This window comes from Dermacentor silvarum, chromosome 1 (genome assembly GCF_013339745.2).
Source record: "Dermacentor silvarum isolate Dsil-2018 chromosome 1, BIME_Dsil_1.4, whole genome shotgun sequence".
Taxonomy (NCBI): Eukaryota; Metazoa; Arthropoda; class Arachnida; order Ixodida; family Ixodidae; genus Dermacentor; species Dermacentor silvarum.
The window spans coordinates 238,319,299-238,333,775 of record NC_051154.1 but is presented as its reverse complement, the minus strand read 5'-3'; the positions used below and the strand labels follow the sequence as shown (position 1 = coordinate 238,333,775).

Below are 14,477 nucleotides of genomic sequence, written 5' to 3'. Positions count from 1 at the left end.
AATCCAAAAGCATGGATGATAGCTGATTTCGGGATGTATCTTCTAAACATACATTATTTTCAGCAAGTATGTTCAGATAATAAGACACATTGTATGATAAGGACTGTTTGCGATATAAGGTGCGGCAAAACGGTAGACGCCAAGGCAAGTGATGTCTAACATTGTACGCTGGTGTATGATGATGGAGGTTCAACGCTGTTAGTAAAGGTTCGTTATTTGTTACAATTGCATTTTTGTACATACACAATAATTTGAATGGATACAAAGCATGAATCCTGAGAATACCATACTGTTTAAAGTACGGGTGAATATGAGAATTCCATGGTAGATTTGCAGTTAGCCTGATTGCCTGTTTTTGGGCAACTACTAGCTTCTGTGTATTTTGTTTTGTTGTTGTACCCCAGACAGTTAAGCAATAACTCATAATAGGAAGTAAATACGCGTTATAGGTGAGAACCTTTACCTTCATTGGCAGAGTGTATCTATGCCGGCACAGAACACCATTTATAAGGTTCATTTTTCTTTGCACATTATCTATATGTACGTCCCAGCTTAGAGTTTCGGTGAACACCACACCAAGGCATTTGACGGCTGGCACGATTTCGATCTTACGGCTGCCTAACATGAGGTCGAAATTTGTTTGGATAGTTTTATTCTTTGGACGGAATATTATAGCATTGCTTTTCTTGGCATTTACTTTTAAACAATTATTTTCAGACCATACGCATAAGTATTCAAGAAACTGATTTCCTTGCATCGATAAGTCACGTTCATCTTTAGCAGCTAGTAGCATCGTGAGATCGTCGGCGTAAGCTATTAAAGTGACAGGCAAGGGTGCAAAAAATATGTCATTCATATAGATATTGAACAATAAAGGGCCTAAAATACTACCCTGTGGGACTCCAGACAAAATACGTTGTAAGCTGGATGACCTGTGATTAATAACTACCATTTGCATACGGTGTTTCAGATAGGATTCTATTAACAGGGACAGGCATACTCCTCTAATTCCATAATGGCTTAGCTTATGTAGTAACAGACTATGATTGATTACATCAAATGCTTTCGAGAAATCGATATAAATTCCAAGCAGAATTTGTCTTTCTTCAAAAGCGTTTATTATTAGCTCTTTTTGCTTAATTAATGCAATTTCTGTTGACCTCTTTTGCCTGAAACCATACTGGCAGTCGGACAGCACGGAGTGTTTTACTAAGAATTTATTTAATCTAACATATATAATTTTCTCTAAACCCTTGGATAGTACAGGAAGAACCGAAATCTGTCTATAATTGGCTAAGTTTGTTGTATCGGTACTCTTGTGGATAGCAACAACCTTGGCAATTTGCATTTGTTTAGGAAAAATTCTGGAAGAAAGGGTTAGGTTGTAGATACTTGCCAATACTGGCGCTAGTATGTTAATCACAAACTTGAAAGGTTTGATTTGAAAACTGTATTTGTCCTCTGCTTTACTAGTTTTCAGGTTTGTGAAAACGGTTATTATTTCCTGTTCTGTTACTGGTTGCAAGAACAAAGATGCTGAAACACTTGGTGTATGATAATCATATTCTCGGTACACTACTTAACCTTTTGGGCAAGCATATAAAACCACATATTACAAGGTAGTTCGTCCTTGTTGGTGCCAGTCGAGCTGATGTTGTTGCGTAAAAAATACAACGAAGGTGGAGACAGGCGGGCACGAGCGAACACTGTATAGAAGGCCAAAATGTGTGCCTTGTGTTGCGGGATTATAAATTCAATACTATATTTAAACACCCATGGCATTCTGTCACCACATTTGAAAATTGCAAGAACATAAGGAACAGCATTTAGAGTTTTCATTTGATTGCACAGAGTTTATTATTTTTTCTATGCAGAACAAAGTGAACCAAGTTCTTAATCTACAAGTCTTGATAGAACAAAGTGCAGATGTTTTCAAAATGAAGTACAATATCGTTTTGCATGAGAAAAAAAAATAATCACAATAGACACGGAGCAGTCATATACCTTAAACAACGGGACTAAAATATAACAGCTAAGAACAAAAAGTATACATGCGCAACATGTCTGCTACAATCCAGTACATACAATATCCAAAGAAACTACTAGGCCAACCGTGGCTGCCACACGAAATAATAATTTGCATAGACGAAAACACACAAACAGGTCTTGCGTTTACCGTAACGTCAAGGTTTCTCCACTCCCTGCAGGTCGCATTGTAGCACTGTCGTCTGTTCGCTGAACATCAAAGTTGGGCCTCAAATTAGGGCCACGTAGCGTCCACCTCCGCAACGAATAAAGATTTCTTAAAGCGATTACCACAGTACACGAGATCCACATAATTTTTTCCCAGGATGAGTGCTTGTCTTTAAGAGGGGAGGGGGGGGGGGGGTGGAATAATTTTTTGGGAGATGTCGGGATGCTCCTGGGGAGGTGTTAGGGGTGTGTGTATTAATCCCTGTGTCCCACTGGCGGCCATTGCCGCTGCCCTTTTGTTAAACCCTGCTGCATTGTTCCTCCTGTCCATGCAGCCCAACTGGCTTTCCACGGAGCCCAGCTTTTTGGAACAAACTCTTTATTCCACTCCTTTCTTGCACACACTCACGAAGCAACACATAAAGACAGCAACTGCAGGAGATGGTTTACCGTGTGTTCCAGCTAACATTAGCCAAGCTGTCGAACGAAAAAAAAGATTGAAAAAACACGGTGCAAGATACAATTATAAGACCTACAGTGTTCAGTCCTCAGAGGTCTGACGACTGAACGCCATAAGTATTAATAATGTCGCATGTGAAACCAGTAAGATTACTCACCCAAGTACATCATTCGCCAATTCAACATAGAATGGTTCAGGGTGGAAGAACACACACAGAAAGGTGTTGGTTTGATATGCAGGGATGTGAGGTCCCTAGAATCTGGTTATAAATTATGGGGTATACACGAAACATTTAAAGTCAGCCATTAATATTCATAAGAATCTTCCTTACCAATCTGACGCATTTGTATGCAACCATCAAAATTGTTTCAGGGACCCTTTCCTAAAGTAGATGCCTACTGTCCAGAAAATGTTCCGTGACAATGGTGTCGATGGAAAGACCATGTCACAAAATGTCAGAATGATAGAAGCAAGCATGATTTAATCTCTTAAACAAGGAATCATATCTTGAAATTGGCACAGAAAGACAGAGATTACCTTGGTTGACTAACCCCCGTATTCACAAATGCATCTTAACATGAAGCTCATGCTTCACTTAATTTAAAGAACGCTTGGAGTGAACATGCCCAAGACGCTCATTGCGTTTGCTTCAGCACATTCACGACGGGTGTCATTTAGATCAAGTAAAGCTGGGGCTCCAAGATAAGTTGCATTTTCTGAATACAGGGGTTACTGTGGTCAAACATAATAGTGAAACAGGTTTATGTGCCACCCGCCGGGGTGGCTCAGTCAGCTAAGGCGTTGACCGAGCCATCCCGGCAGGTGGCACAGTCAACTCCACGCATAACCACACTTCTACATGAATACTGCTAGAAAACTTGAAGTGTCTCAGTGATGTGCAATTTACTGACAGTCGAGACTGTTAACCATGTTTGACGGAAATGTTATTGGGAAAAAATGTTTTGAACATTACTCCATTTCTGCCTACCCTCTGCGCTGGGCTCGACAGTTAAACGTCTGAGTTGTGGAAGGAAGCCAACTCTACGTTTTAAGCGGTGTTCTGCAGGAGGACTTCCCCACGTGAATGCGGTGCAAGGTGGGGCAGCATAGTGACGCCTGCTGTAGGGTTGGCGAGGTTACCGAGGGCGTTTTCTCATTTCTAACTCACTGTCGCTGTGGTTTTTTTTTTTTTTTTTTTTTTTTTTTGACATCAGGAAAGTCAGCTTCCGCATTATAGTTGTGGATGCGTCGCGTACTTGCTACTACTGTATGTCGCCGCTGCAGACGTGCGCACAAAGGGAGGAAGAAAATAACAGTGCAGTTGTCAGGTCATTACTAGTTCAAAGAATGCACAGAACTACAAGAAATAAACGAAGAGTGGGAGAGATAAAACAAACACCAAAGAAAACACCACGTTGATGAAAATTAAATTTCCTCTGGGGCTGTAATTGCCTGTATCAGTCAAAAGAACAGTTGCACTTCCAGAGTAGCAGCAGATAAGCGGGTAACGTGGTACTCTGGAAGGATTAACTTTGTGTGAAACTTGCGTCACGTTGATGTTAGGGGTATGCATTACAGATCTCATGATTGCTATTATGGGGATTTTGATCACTCGCGAACTCTCAGGTAGTCGAGTGATAGAAGACTGGCCGTGTTTTCATTGCATTAAAAAAAAGCCGCATTATAGAATGCAAAACCCGGGCTACCGCAGCATTGGGAATCAAGCAGCCGGATGCGCCAACCAAACGCTGAGCTACTCCTGCGCTTCGCAGTTTGTGCGAAGTTAGTAGCTCGCGTGGCTCAGACCACTGGGAGGGCGGTGGCCACTGTGTGAGAGGCAACAGCCAGCAGTGCTCACGCGAGCAGTCATCCTCGGCGTTTCTCTTAAAAAGAAAAAGAAGTAAGAAAGATAGAGAGACGGCCGCACCGGATACGCTCCGGACCAGCCATTATTGACGTCCGACCCCCCGCAAGGGGAACAAAAATCCCAGTATATCTCGTTCACGCTCACGGATGAAGAGCAGTTTCTTTGTCTATTTGCTTGTTTCACAACAATGGCTCATTCCCACACGGGTGATTAAAATATTATAGTGGGGGTGAGAGAAAGAAAATATAAAAGTGAGAAGAAAGCTACGTATTTTGGGATAAAATAATTTAAAATCAAGAATTCAAATAAAATAATGAATAGGTAATTTTGGAAATTTAGTAAGGTAATCATTTTGTGTCCCGAATAAAATTATAAATTTTAGTTATAGCCCCAAGTTGGTGAAATGCAACTTCTAAAAATTTTCTTTCGCTTGAAAATTGGCAGCATGATATAAAAAAAAATGTATGCTCAATACATTTAGGTACATTCCAAAAATAGCACGGAGTGTCCAAAGCCAGATCAGACCTGTGTAAGTAAAAATACGGAATACGGCATCGTAGCTCTGCAAAATAAACTTCAAATTATGTTGAGGTACGCCATTTATTATTCCGAAGAAAACACAGATGACGGAATTTAGGGGGCGATGTGAGAGCGGATTTTGCCAAGTCTTGATATATGGCGAAATTTCTGTGCCTGGCGGCGGTTACATGAGCCGAAGTCGGCAGAACAGATGTAACGGGACCATCGAGGAATGCTCGGCCGCGTGCATCGGCCATTTATTCAAGTACTCGCTCGCAAATTCATACACGTCGGAAAGCGGGAGAGAAGCAAAACTTCTCTCTCCGTCTGTCTGTTTGGGCTTCCTTCCTAGCTGATGCAGTGTTAACTGGCCCATGCAGCTGCCGAATCTATTCGCAAAAAGTGGTAGTACATAGCAGTGGAGCACCGACCGGGGGGGGGGGGGGGGGGGGTTCGAGGGTTCTAACCCCCCCCCCCCCTGAGGCCGAGTTAGTCCCCCCCCCCCCCCCCCCACACACACACACACTACGCGTCCAGCCCCACCAGTCCAACGGTGTACCTTCATTGCCCTGTTAGCATTGTCATTACAATTGAGGAGGTGGCTTGAGGTCCAATTTTCCTTATTAACAAAAACACTCTAGCATTGTCTTGTATTTATTCATTGACATTGAATTACTTTGAGTAAAACGCTGAAGAAATAAACATCGTCATCGTCCTTGGTGTCATTGTTATTATAATCATTAGGCATTTTATTTGCTGTTTGATTCCTCTGGCTAAAGCAAGGAAATTGCATATTATGCAAAGTGCTTGCTCCCCCCCCCCCCCGGCAGAAATCCTGGGTGTGCTACTGGTACTAGTGGTAGTACGTTTATGTTGTACACTGATTATTCAAGATGTGCTGGTGTTCTCTTTGGCAGCTTAACCTACTTTGTGCCTATAACTTTGAACTTGCTTCACTGGTTCTTTACCTTTTCGTGTTATTCTTTTCATTATGCTCTTCCCGTTTGAGTACCCCCCCCCCCCCTCCGCTTTAATCGCAGAGGCCGTGCCGTCTCGATTAATTAGACTCGCGAAAAGGGGAAGCACAGCTTGCGTCGCGCGCGTCCACGGCGACGACATAGCGGTCCCGGTTGGGTGTTTCGCCGACGTTTTGTCTCGCGTCACCTCGCGGCGCCGGTTTCCCACCGGCAGCGTGCGCATCTGGACGCCGGGGCGCCCGCAGTCGAACAACACCACTTCATTACACCGGCCGGGGATATGGAGAGGGTCCGAGCCCGGCGCACAGGTGCAGGGGGCCGTGCCATATGTCCGCGGAGCGCGCGCGCCCCATTTGGTCCTGTTGCCTCTGCGCGGTGCCGGCTTTCATTGATCAGGGGGCTTCGCGGCCGGTATAGGCAGTTCTCACGCTCCCGGGTTTATTTTTGTCTGCTGCCGGGGCTGCCCTCGATCCTTCGGCCGCGCGCGCGCGCGGGGCTGGTTGCGCCGGGAACGTAAGCTGAAAGGGGGGGGGCGTGGAAAATGTTGCATAAAGCCAGCGCTAACTAACCGTGTGTTGAAATCGCGCTCTCGAGTGCGCGGTGGATCCCTTTCCACTGGGTACCGGGACCGGCGGCGTAGTTTGGGGGGGAGGCGGGGGGACGCCGCATAGCGCGTGGACTCCGGGATTAGTGGGCGGTGCGGTTTCGAGAGTCTGCCAAATCTGTCGCCGAAGTTGTTGAACTGTGGGTGCCGCGCGGCAGCGTTTGCATTACGCGACGTTTGTCCCATTACGAAGACGGCGGCGCGAGGCACGCGCGCCGAGCTTTTTGGGCATATGGCGGGCGCTGTGCAGATGGCCGTGTTTGGTTACCGCAGCGGTGGAGCTCCGACGAGGTTGTGGTCGCGCCTTTTTAATCCTGCTGGCCGTAGCGGACACCTTTCCCACGCGGGAAACTTGTAAGACCCGGCCGCGTGTGTTCTGTATACTCGATCACACCGGGGAACGCCGGTCGGTCGTAATGGATCTGCGAACTCCGCTATACGGTATATACAGTCTTGGCTCTATTCTGGGCACAACATCGCGATGCACTTTTCGATGTAGATTACTTTCTTGTGCTATAGTAACGCCGTGATCGAAATGGCAACTTCTTGAGTAAATTTACTGGTATGTTTAACCCCCTTTTTGCAACAGTGTGTTTGTTTCGTTCATGTTCTAATATCTCACTGTATTTCGAAGTGAACGACGCAGTATGCGACGTAAAAAGCTGAGCATGCGCTTAGACAAAGCTCCCTTTCGAGGGCGAGCAACTCTTAGCTCGATGACCGGTGCTCTGGGATGTGCGTGAAGGTGGAATTATGTAAGGTGGTTAATTGAGCGAGCTGTAAAAGAATTTGTAATAAAGGAAGAGCGTGGCAATGCAGCGACGAAAAACAAGAGTTGTCAAGCCGGTTTTTCTTTTTTGTAGACACGGTCTTTAGAGACATCAGATCGATCCTACTAGTTCCGTGGGATCTGGGTATCTGGCCACTTTCGTCTCGTCAAATTAGACGATTTGAGGCCTTCTACTGCACATAGGACACCGTCAAAAGGCGTCCAAATGAAGCTTGGAGCGAAAAAGATGCACCAAGTTAGCGTACAGCTATTTACGGAGCAGTAATAATGCGTAATTAGCGCAAGGAGGCCGAAATGAAACCCGCATGCGCTCGTTCATACTGCGCGCGCCTAAAACCGGAAATGTGGCTTTACTCAACGTAACATGTGGGCCTATCCCGAAGGTAGTGCAGTCTAAACCGCATGGTGCACTGATGCGCTCAAGAAGACCTTGTCTTTCTTCGATGTCAGCCGCTGTTGACACGCCTTTTTATCGTTAAGAATGAACTACATGGTATTTTAACAGAGCCGAACCCTGAAATTGGGAATATTGAACTTTTTTAAATATAAAATGCTGATGTCATACGAATGCGAAGAATGGTTTAATCTATCGCACGCTTGTGTACCGATTCGAGTGCATCGATGATATATGTTTGATGAGGAATACGCCGCCAGGTAGTGGCGGCGTTTTAAGGCGAGAGCCTTTAATGGCTCATACTCGCGGCGTCCGACCGTCCGTCCGTTTCCTGGAACGGTGCCAGCAGTGGCCTCTCCCCCTCACACTCCCTCAGCAATCACGTGATGGCACAGCAGCGGCGTCCGTCCGTCCGTCCGTCCGTGCCCTGGAACGGTGCCATGGCCTGGAGAAGCGGGGGCAGTCAGGTTGTCGACTGGGCTCTTTGTAGTCTGTGTGTACTTGGCCCCAAACCTCGGACAAGAAGCAGCCATTGCCTTTGTGAATCGCATCCTACCAACAAGCGTCAGGCATCGGCCGATGGTCGTTGTCGGGGATTTCAACCAAAACGCTAGGAACAGACATGCATTTGTCAGTGGTCTACAAAGTTCACTATCGTTACAGTTGGTCACACCGACGACAAAAAAAAAAAAAAGACATGGCATAGTCAGTCGAATGGCCACAGGCTTTCGCCGAACACACTTTGGAATTTACAGTGTCCTTCAATTTTTCAAGTTGCGGTTTGACAAATAATTAGTACGCCAGTAATTTGACGTGTTGCAGAGCATGACGAAGGTGATGTTTCATGAACCCAATAGGTCCTGATGAAATTGCCTTATTATTATTATTATTATTATTATTATTATTATTATTATTATTATTATTATTATTATTATTAAGTTTGATATGGAAACTTAAGTATTCTTGGGCATTGCGTCACAATGTCCGAGATAATTCAGTCGGGATGTGGCAGCACGACGGTGCGCGAAGTTATAGTCTGTGATTATCATCACTGGGATTCACGTGCTCGCGCGAATGTTCATTACTGTGCCGGCGTTCTGCACGGCTCGATGTTTTCATCGATTAGTTGTTTTCGCTTTAATCACTGGCCAATAATCTGTGAACACATCGAACGCTGTGTGTGGCGTTTCGTTTGTTTTCTTTAGGCGCGTCGGTCTTAGGTACGCTCGCTTTTTTTTTTTTTTTCAGTTGAGAAGAAACATGAGCCGCACGCAGTTCTCCGCCTGTCTATGTGCGTGTGTCTGTACGTGCAAACTTGATTGTTCACCTGTGTCACGAAGACGTCGCGTTGCCTACAGTCGGCTTTCCCGCACTTTACCGAGGGTCGCGGAAAAGCCGACCCGAGAGCTGTCGTTCTGAGGCCAACCGTCATGGACCCCCAGTCAGGTTCCCCACTGACGGTCTTTCGCCAAGAAGAGTTGTAATTAGCGGTGTTGTACAGTTGTTGAGTTTAACTGTAGTCTTCACGGAATTGGGCCAGCTTCTGTGCACCGCGTAGCTCCCGCTGTTTCCGAAACTCGATACGGTGTGACGGGAGGTGGCCAAAGCATTATTATTGCGGGTGCTTTATGGTCACTACAAAGAGATAAGCGAGCAGTATTTCCTGCTGTCTCCCTTTCTATTTGTGACTTAGCGGAACAAGGCGGTGGTGAGGTCATTGTGTTGCAGTGCGTCTGATGAACTTTCGTGAGTCTATCTTCGAACTTAAGACTGCAACGCCGCATTTTACTCTCGTATTCTTAAATTTTATTTATTTATTTTGAGGAAAACCCAAATGGTGGACGTTTAAGATTCGCATAGTCTATTGTTATCTACGGGAGGGGGCGCAAATCAGACGACGTCGCAATACGTGTCTTTCCAAATAAGTAGAGGTTGCGAATTACGGAACACTATATATATATATATATATATATATATATATATATATATATATATATCGATGTATGGTAGAAAAAAACCTTACATCAATGTTTTCCTTTTAGTGGATGAAATCCTATACTGTTTTCTTCTCGTGTGACTGCGATACGTGTTTCTTTCCTTTCATCTTCTTCTTTCTTTTCCTTTTTTTTTTTTCCCTTTTGTCTTGACAAGTTGTTTCTGCAATCAAAAAGCTGCACGTGCAGACGTATTTGTTTTTTCGAGGCTCGCTCCAAAGCGCTCTATAACCGGAAGCTCGCTGTTGCGGTGAGCCTGTCTTTCAGCGGTTAGAAAACGGAGTGCTCGAGCTAAAACATTGGCCGGATTTGTTGACTTGTCTGCTCCGCTGCCTGTTTATTTAAGCGTCTCGTCTTCTTTTTCACTAGTGTGTGCTAGTATAAAGTAACGCGGATGCAGTTGTCCTAAAGCGGCGCTTTTTCTTGTGCTCCTTTAGGCACAGCCTGGGTGTCATTTCCATCAAGGAAAACCTCGAGATATGCGACAGAGTGACCGCTTCATCATTCTGCAGGTACGTTGTGCAGTGCGTGCGTGCGTGCGTGCGTGCCCGAAACCACTTCGCGCGTGAAGAGAGGCTGCCGAGAGCGGCATTAACATGGTAATTTTGTAACGGTTGATGACCGTTGTGCTTTGATCTCTGCTGTGTGCCAACTGTTGCAGGAGGAGGCTCCCTGTCATCATGGTGCGAAACCAGATGGCGCAGCGCGTCAAGATGGCTACGCAGTTCGTCGAGCAAGGGCGTATCCTTTACACCTGACTCATACCTGCCTTTTGTGCCGGCGTGGCGCGAGCGGTAGCGGGATGAGGAGGCAGCGATGGCGCTCTTACGTGGCGAGAGGAGGGTGGTAACGGCACTCTAGAGGAGCTGTTCTGAAATTGGCGCAAACACTACGTTGAACTTCGACACGGAACTCGTGATTAAACGGACGCGAATTGATCGACACTGAATTCTGGAGAAAAATAGTTTCTTCTTCATCTTTTATGATTGCCCTTGCATTTATTTGGCCGAAAAGCGTCGATCAATGGCGGACGAAACGAAAGGTGAAGTTTCCTTTCTTTGAATTTCGCTCCCTAACCGCAGCGCCGGCACGTGTTAGTATGGGTGAACGCCAACCTGTTAGCAAACTCCGATGTTACGAATATCTCTCCTTTCGTTAAAGGAACACTTAAGAGGAATCTTAAGCTAAGCTTAATAGGCACGCCTTGGTACAGGCTGCCTATCCGCGAGAGCGAGCCGAAAACGGCGATTCATTGAGTTCGCTTGGCGTTCATCTCATGTTGCGGTGCCATGCACTGTTAGCACATGTGGCACGAACAGCAACAGCAGCAGAGTAGACGGGTGTATGTTTGTGCTTCGTCGTCTAAGTAACCCCTGCTGCTGTTGTATACAGTGAAGGCCAGCTGAATCCTTTTTGGTGATGTTGCTTTTTCGGAGCTTCCCTTGACGACGTGCCAGATGTTCGCATCGGACCTGACGTGGTCACTGATCCTGCGTTCCTGGTGTCCAGGCAGCTGGAGGACTTCGTCACATGGACCGATTCGTCGGCCATCAAGAAGCACGTTGCTGAGTACAACGACATGGTGTGTATACCTCTGAACGCAAACTATGCCGCGCCCGGCCGTCCCGCTATCACCGACGCAGGCAGCTCAGCGGGACGGATGATAAGAAATGAATGGGATCGGAGTAAAGGAATCTCTACGTAATACGGCCTCGTATTAGTAGGGATTAATTTACTTCGATCCCATTAATGTCTTATCATCCGTCCCGCTGAGCGGCCAATTTTGGCGATAGCGGGGACGCAGCTTCGAGCGAGCAAATGAAGAAGAAAAAAAAAATCCTTACATAATACCGACCCTAGTGTGGCCGTTCTTAAATATCGTGCGAAGCGAGAATCCACCACTTCCCAAGCCAGTTGCGGGTTCGTTATTCGCGTCGTGTTTTCGAACTTTTCACCGTGACACCATTCACGATTGCCGGGGAGACTTCGCCGTCGATAGGACGATACACGTCCGCCACCGTCGTTGGAGGCGATATATTGGCAACCACTGGAGGAGTCACGTTGCGGTATTCGTTCTCACAAACGCTAAAGTTGTAGATCGATCGACAGCAGGCATCGTGACCCGTATACTATTTTTTACAAAAGGTGTACATGGACCAGACGGAAAACCGGTTTCCCCCCAAGTGCCGTTTCAGAAACCGTTCGTCTTTTGAACCGTTCGCTGCGGCCCCGCCATCGCGTACAGGTGCTGTGCGCTTGCAAGCTCCGCAATCATGGGGTAGAAAAGTGCCCGCGTCCGAGCCAACCCTTTCAGTGACCGAGGGGCAAATGGAGGCCCAGCCGCACCAACAAGTGGACGCTGTGGTTGGCGACACTTTCGTGAGATGATGACCCATGGCACAGGCGGGTTCGCTGCGAAGTGGTGCGGCTGGTCTAGCGCGCATGCGCTCCCCTCTTGCGGGCATCGATCTGTCTCACTATCAGACATACTAACTTTTCTCTCTTTATTTTTTCTTCCCTCTACTTTTTTCATTTACCCCGTCCCGATGCCTTCCTCCAGAGCTGCCGCCGTGCTGCCATTGTCGGGATTGCGTTGCATAAGGCCTTGGAGGCACGAAAGAAATATCGCCAAAATAACCCTATGGATTATTCCGCAGCCGGTGTCGGCGGTGCGTGATTGCACTCCGGATGGAGAGACGGAGCGGTCCAGCCGAGCATCATCGGCTGGCCACGGCCACGTGGTCTTGCAGCGATGCTTGGTCGAAACGCGTTACCCACATTTCCGTCGAAACCGTACCATTTGTCCGCGCGATATCTTTGCGCGTTTTTCTATGGTCGCCGCTAGTGTGTAACGTCCCTCTTGGCTAAGAGTTTCGCTTCTTCAGACGGCTGGCGCAGCTTTATTATTATTATTATTATTATTATTATTATTATTATTATTATTATTATTATTATTATTGTTGTTGTTGTTGTTGTTGTTGTTGTTGTTGTTGTTGTTGTTGTTGTTGTTGTTGTTGTTGTTGTTGTTGTTGTTGTTGTTGTTAGCACATCCGGGTTACTCTTTAGCCAAACATTAAAAATATGCAAATGCCACGTAGGTGGACAAAACCAACGTAATGTTGTTTGCCGTCGCTTGGAGATACTCAGATTATTTCTTTGCATTCAGCCTAATTGCATAATTAGTCTTCATTAATCAACTTCTCAAATATTATAATTCGATGAAAGGTGTCAATGAGAAAATTGTCGAGCATCTTGAAAAAACCCCCGATACAGCTTTCTGTAGCTCAATACGTGCTATATAAGAGTGCTTTCCGAGCGTGGAAGAAGCCCGCGAATACACGCAAGATTGCCGCGCGACTGTTGCACAAGCGCTTGTTTACGTAGGTTTAAGTGCACATTAAAGATTAACCTCAGGTGACCAAAATCAATGCGGAGTACCTCACCAAGGCGTGTCCCATAATCAGATCGTGGGTTTGTCGCGTAAAACCCCAGAATTTATTGTTTATATCGATTTTTTTTAATATACTGTGACGCGGCCCGTGGATGCATTCAGTGCATCTTGAGGTACTCAGGCATTATGTGCACCGACTGAAGAAGCGAGACCTCAGTATGTTTTCTTTCCTTTCGTCCCCTGGCACCGTTTACCCTGCGTTGAGTAGCAAACCGGACGTGCCTTTGGTTGGCTTTCGTGTCTTTCCTTCACTTCTCTCTCTCCTTGTGTGTAGTATTTTCCGTATCGGTGCGTCCGCTACTCATATTGAGGAGGGCATTGTCCTCGAGCTAATCTACTTTGTCTTACTTTTCAGAGGGACGACTACGACCTCCTTTAGCGACCGGCTGAGCCTGCATGGTTCCACTGTAAATAGGCGAACGAAGACAAAGCCCTCATTGTCAATAAAGGCAGCAAGTTTTGCTGGTTATGTGCTCATAGCGGTACCGTAGTCCCTCAATACCTTGGTGGTACTAGCGGTACCAGCGCAACAACCTGCTCTTACCTCTTGTATCTGGAGCGCCAGCGTCTGTGAACATATGCACAAGCCTCTGTGCGCCTTCGAGGCGTCCTCGCATCGACAAAACCTGACTTGCGCCAAGCATTGCACATTTATAGGAAATCATAATAAATAAAAAAAAAGGTCTGCTACCAGGGGCTGGTATTTTGTAGCGATGCCTTATGCCTTATTCTATTTAATCTTATCATCCACCGCTCACGGCCAGCTGATTCCGTTGATAACGTGAGCGGACCGTTGCTCTGACCACTGACCAAGCGCGAAAAGGCATTAGCATCCGGAAAGGCATCGCTACAAAATACCGGCCCAGCAGTCTCAAGTCACTGTAGTGTGTGATCAATATACAGGGTTTTTTTAGACGGTCCAAATTTTTTTTAATCGCCTGTATCAGATAGCACAATTCTAATCCGTGATATAAATTACTCGATGAGGCGGCCATTTTTCGAGAAATCGAAATTCCCAATTAAATAATTAACATAATTACCCTAACTTTTCATGATCTTACGGCATATATATATATATATATATATATATATATATATAATTTAAATCTGCGAATTATAGCTCAGATTATAGTGTGTCCACTTGGAACGAATTCTCTGAATTGCACCAGTTTCGATGTAATTTTGAGCGTGTCCGGCGAAATGCATTGGCGTTCTAGTTACTTTTGTG

The 14,477-nt window shown here is 46.0% G+C and overlaps 1 protein-coding gene across 1 annotated transcript in view; it reads left to right on the top strand.

Annotated features, from left to right (window-relative positions):
- The window catches only part of LOC119436971 (U3 small nucleolar ribonucleoprotein protein IMP3), a 22,006-nt gene extending 8,278 nt beyond the window's left edge, over window positions 1-13,728 (top strand). The window contains exons 3-6 of the mRNA XM_037704022.2: window positions 10,236-10,310; window positions 10,460-10,539; window positions 11,256-11,380; window positions 13,605-13,728. Of these exons, the coding sequence (XP_037559950.1) occupies window positions 10,236-10,310; window positions 10,460-10,539; window positions 11,256-11,380; window positions 13,605-13,628 (304 nt within the window). The 3' untranslated portion in view covers window positions 13,629-13,728. The remainder of the gene's footprint in view (window positions 1-10,235; window positions 10,311-10,459; window positions 10,540-11,255; window positions 11,381-13,604) is intronic.
- The last annotated feature ends 749 nt before the right edge of the window (window positions 13,729-14,477 follow it).